Below are 5,587 nucleotides of genomic sequence, written 5' to 3' on the forward strand. Positions count from 1 at the left end.
CCATTTTTAACACCAGAGTAAATGACACCCACGGCAGCTCATATCCGCCCGAGGAGGTCTATTCCCGACATCTTAACAACGGAGGACTCCGATATCTTGTGTGTAGCAAACAGTAGCGAGTTTGTTAAATCCTGAGATGTTAGTTTCTAGGAAAGTTAACGAACTGTTATTGGTACCCGTCAAAGTGAAAACCCAGCCCCGTGAGACATGCAGCCCACTGCCCATGTGCGCGTTCTAACCCGCCCTGTGTGTCCCCCAGACGCCATTCTCCTGCTCCTGATCCTCCACTACAACGGCAGCCTGCGGCAGAGCCTCCTCTACACCTTGCTGTATCCTTTCATCACTTTTTTTCCACCGAGAGTCGAAGAAAATCAACGAGCCATTGGTAATTTTGTCGATACCTTTTTATTAATTTTTTTACAGTTCCGCGATATTGCCTTGACGTGACGCACTCAGGTTGGTCGGGGGCTGGAGGCTCCTCACTGTGGAAAAGTGGATCGTAGACTTGGCTATGGTAATGAATCTGTAAATCACAAGTCCCAGCATGTCACAGAGTGAGCAGAGAGATGGGGCGTCAGCAGTCGGATGCAATGAGGCGGAGGTCTGAACGGAGACTCGTCCAGGCCTCATTGCTCCTGGCGGTCTCTCAGACCTCGTCGGTCCACGACGTCAAAGTGTCTGAAGGTGTATTTGCAAATAGACGGGTGTGGAGAGGGGGCGGTGATCGTGCTACCTAAAAGTGTTCCCAGTCTACAGAGAGTGTTGGATATGTTTTAGCTGAATCGTAGAGTTGATACTTGAACCGGCAGGAACACTATAGAGAGACCGGGTCTGACCATCTGCTCTCTTTCAGAGCCTGTGCACCTTCATCAGCGCCGCCAGTAAATTTGTCCAGCTGCAGTGCCTGTGGAGGTCCAAGGACGCTGGGCAGGTCAGCGCCCTCTCCTGGGCTATGGCTACCTACACGTGTATGGGTGAGTGTCACACGCTGGACGTGAAAATACCATCACTGACACTTCAGAACAGAGATCACTTTTTTTTTTTTTTAATGTTTTTTGTTATTATCTAATGTCCAAATTCACTCTATTTTGTTTTGCTTTCCCACCGGCCCCTTGAGGTCTTTAGCTACCAAACGCTCCGCTATGTTCACCCGCAGTTTGTCGGCGGACAGGTTAGCGACTCGGCGGGAGCCGTGGTGCGGACAGGTTAGCGACTCGGCGGGAGCCGTGGTGCGGACAGGTTAGCGACTCGGCGGGAGCCGTGGTGCGGACAGCAGCTAAAAAATGGCGGCAAATAGAGCAGTGGGAGTGAACTGGAGGAGTAGCTGCAGGCTGTGAAAAACAATGAGATAAAGTTGTGAAGAAAAAAAAAGGAAGAAGCCTTTTAAATCACATCCCTTATTGTGCATCTATGTTAAAAAAAGACAAATTATTTTCGTATTTCTTTATCAAAATCAATAATTTCTTCCTTTTTTAAACCAAATAGAATGACAATCAATCCACAACTTCACATCGACTACTGACTGAGGCGTGTGAGGAACTAAGCCTCTATAGCTCCATATCGTGCTATGCTCTTGAGCCCGCCCACTTTGTACCAGTCCAATCAAATGTGCAGGATTTTTATTCAAACCCCTGTTGCAACTTCACACAAATATGCTAAAAGCTACCAGGAGATTAACATACATTTAAATGCAGAGGAATTTCATTAATGGCAGGTTTTTTGGAAAGCCTGTGCTCGCTGTCCGTTCACTAAAACCCGTATTGGCAACGACGTCATGCCTTTATGGTGTAATTGAGTGGTACCTTTGGAAAATGTCTCATTAGAATCAATTAGTCCAGGTTAATGCAGTCTCATAGTGGACTGGGACACAATGACTACCTATCTCCTCTTTAAATAGCACACTGTTATCTGTCCAACCCTCGTGTTTAGCATTCCTAATGAAGTCAGAAAAAGCCGAACCAATTTGCGGAGACTTCCTCTTCTCCCTGGAGTGGCCTGTCACTGTAAACGCTTCACCCCATGAATATGCATAACGCCGCTTAACCCGTTCCGGAATCATCCAAATTAGCAATTCCACACTTCATTACCCGAATATCGGATGCTCCATTTGACAACGAGGATGTCGTTGTCTCCTCTTCTGTTTCAGCGCGGATCTACACCACCACGGTGACCACCGGAGACATGCAGGGTGAGTCAAAGGGAATTACAAGTGGCTGTGGGGGAGGCGGAGTATCCCAGACGGAGGATGTTCTACCATTCTCCATAAACGTTTCACAAGCAAACTGATTTATTTCCCTAAATAACCATCACCACAGTTTTACATGAGTGAGTTATTGTTCTGTTGTGGTCTGGTGCTGTGCTGTGAGGGAACCTGGGAGGGACAGGATTTAGACTCTACCAGTGTGGCGTATTAGTCGGTAATCCATGCATCGGACGGCAAAATGTTTCTGTACAACGTAAGTACTCGGCATCGTTACTCCTATGTCATCAGGAAATGGAAGGGGGACATGAACCAGGATGCTGAAAGGGTTAATTAAGGCATTTGGAGACTCTGCTAATGGTAACGGCTAACAGCCCACACAGGCCAACTTATAATTATAATATATGCAACAAAAAAACATTTATTTTGCATCGAAATCCAATCACGTTTACTTCCTGGAAAACAAAATATGACAAGTGCTTTCGTAAGCTAGTACCAACCAATTATATCATGACATCCAACCACCAGTTTGCAACTCTCAGCTCTGTATAGTGCTACATTCTATAACCCCCCCCACCCCCACCACCAGACACACACACACACTTTTTAGCGGTCCAATCAAATGCGAAGGATTTGATTTAAATCCCTCTTTAACCGTCACACGGCTCACATATTCAGTGTCCCTGAGGGATGAACTCTCTGACGTCACTAATAAAAACATGTCTCCTTGTCTCAGTTCTGGTGCGGTTCATTGCCATGACTTTGCTCAACCTGTGGGTGCTGCTCACCGTGCTCTACTACCAGAGGCACAGCAGCAGCTCCAAGAAAGAGGACTAAGCTTTGAGAGCCGGGGCCCTGAGACCGGGGCCCGTCCCGTAAACCTGGGGCTCACTCCCAGCAGAGCGAGAACCGGCTCACTGCGGACACACAGGACTGACGCGTAACTGTTATGCAAGCAGCTTTTGTAATACTGACCCGTTAAATGTTTTTAAATATAATGACCTCAGTATTGAACCCACATATTTCTTAATAACACTCCAGTGACGACGTGTAGTGAGAGCATTTTCATACTGTATGTGACAAAATGTAGCGTTCCTACTCGGGATATGAAATACTGTATTTTGTAAGAGTCCTTTTCTGAACTATTTTAATAAATCAAACATTCTAGCTTCTTACATCGTCATTTCAGTCTCGTGCTTCTTTTACAGAATTCTACTTTCCAAGATTTTCAAGGCATAAAAATAATCCAAAACCAAAAGGCACATCCACATCTTTATTGTTGAAGTTATTATAATAGAGCTGTTTGGTAGCAAACACGCATTCTGGATGTAGAGCCCATTAAATACAAAGTGGACAAGGCTGTATAAATAATAGTGTGCACTGTATGGCATGTAAAATATATACTGTGTATATTTATATGTATAAAACATGCTTCTTGGTTAAAGGAGAGCACTCGGTACACACAGGCACAGTTACTCCCCACCTGCTATATAAGCCACATACACAACAATGTGCCCAAACTCAGAGTTTGGTTACTTTTTAATACAAAAATATCAGGACAAACACTTTTAGAAAAACTTTCAACGGAATAGTGCTGCTCAGTATTTGGACTCATGGGATGTGATTGCATACCTTCATTGTTTCCGCTTCTTTAATTGGTTCATTCCAAACAAACTACATTCCTAACAGGTGGAGGCGTGTGGGTGACGGCACTGAAGTGTGAGGCCTGAAAAGGCAAACACATGCAAGTTCACTCAGAGTAGTTTGGTGATGAGGAGGGGCCTTCGGTCAAGTATATTTGGATATATAGAAGTAATACAATGCCTGCGTGTCGCGTCTGGTGAAGAACCAGATGTACATTCAAACAAGAAAAAGGATCAGAGAAGCAGTAACGGTGAATTCAGTAAACATTAACCCCTCGGAACTCGACAGTGCAGGTTTGAAACATTGCGGGCCTGTGAGGACCTCCATCTAATGCCACCCGGAGCAGGACTCGCGCACTCTGTGACCGTTTCTGTGTTCACACGGCTCCGAGGCCGACAAACCGGTGATTCAGAGCGAAATCCATATGAGAGGCATCGGGGTGGGGGATTATCTGACGGCCCCAGACTTGTCCTAGAAGTGTTTTTTTTTTGTGTTTGTGCTTAAGTGCCTCGTTCAGGTTTTTCCGTGACCCCCGTGTGGACACGCGGTGCCTGAAAGCAGAATCGTGGGAAGCGAGAAGCTACAATCAATACATATAAAAAGGCCAAAGTAACAGATACGGTATCTGAGATTTGAATTCAACAATCTCAGCTGCGTTCAGCAGACACATTTTCTGCGTGTAGTGTTCCCCTCGTTAAACCCTTCATATTGTTCACAATCATTCAAACACATTAATGGAAAAAAATACATCTATATATATATTTGGCCAGAAGAATCCCCCACAGAAAGGTGGTTTGTCTCCGCTGGGGTCCTTCCATCAGACAGTGTTGAGGTAAAGTGTGTCTTGTTATAAGAGCTCTCTTCTGTTCTGCAGGAGCTCAGCGAGCTACTCGAGCCGTCCAGCTCGGTGAAAAGATCACCAGGTGACTTGTGATAGTCCTTACCGCTTCGAGTGCCTGGGAAAGAAGTTCAACAAAAAAAGGAAACAAGACTTTGTGACTCTCACGAGGCTGAAGCACGACAGGGCGGGTTGTGGAGAAGCGATGTGGAGTTCAGTGTGCCGATCTGCAGACGGAGTGTTGTATAGTCTTTGACTTGAGGCGGGCACACCCCCCCACCACCACCTTGACGACACGGCGCACTCTCGGGAAAGGTTAACTGGAGGGAGAGACAGGAACAGTTGCAAGATTAGTATTACCAAATATAAGTTTCGGCACAGAGGAAAGTGTTGTCAGTGAAGCTCCTACTGTATGTGCACACCTGTCAGTGAGACCTTATGGTAGTAGAGTAACACCAGCAGGTCCTCTATCGCTACCAGATCTGGTCCTGGCTTCTTAGCCCCCTACGATTTACTGCAATACTGGGTTTTTTTTTTTTAAAGAACATTTTACAGTTCAAAAATAAATGTGTCAGTGCTCTCTGGTGGACAAACTACATAATGCAGACGGTTACTGAAATCACAGCTATATCAGGTTCGTAAGGAAGCCCTGAGAGTAGAAAAATACATAAAATAAAGATTTCTCTCAGTATTCATGACTGAAGAGCAGATGAAAATTTAAAAAAAAAAAACATCCCCCCCATCCTGTGAAACAGGTGACTCGTGTTTGTTGTTGTAATACTTATCTCGTCCACCAGAGGTTGAAGTGCACCACTAGCCCCTGTCATGTTTTCTTACAGATGTTTAATTTATCCATGTGCTCTAAACACACGGTACAGATATGTGATGTGCACTTTATTTCCACC

At 45.3% G+C, this 5,587-nt stretch overlaps 1 protein-coding gene across 1 annotated transcript; it reads left to right on the forward strand.

The window, feature by feature from the left end:
- Window positions 1-6: 6 nt before the first annotated feature.
- Window positions 7-3,375, forward strand: slc66a3 (solute carrier family 66 member 3). Its single transcript, XM_031840895.1, has 5 exons — window positions 7-329; window positions 457-514; window positions 854-974; window positions 2,147-2,188; window positions 2,937-3,375. The coding sequence occupies exons 1-5, from the start codon at window positions 208-210 to the stop codon at window positions 3,035-3,037; spliced, it is 444 nt and encodes a 147-aa protein (XP_031696755.1). The 5' UTR covers window positions 7-207; the 3' UTR covers window positions 3,038-3,375.
- Window positions 3,376-5,587: the final 2,212 nt, after the last annotated feature.

This window comes from Anarrhichthys ocellatus, unplaced genomic scaffold (genome assembly GCF_004355925.1).
Source record: "Anarrhichthys ocellatus isolate YVR2014 unplaced genomic scaffold, GSC_Weel_1.0 scaffold3516, whole genome shotgun sequence".
NCBI classification, from domain to species: Eukaryota; Metazoa; Chordata; class Actinopteri; order Perciformes; family Anarhichadidae; genus Anarrhichthys; species Anarrhichthys ocellatus.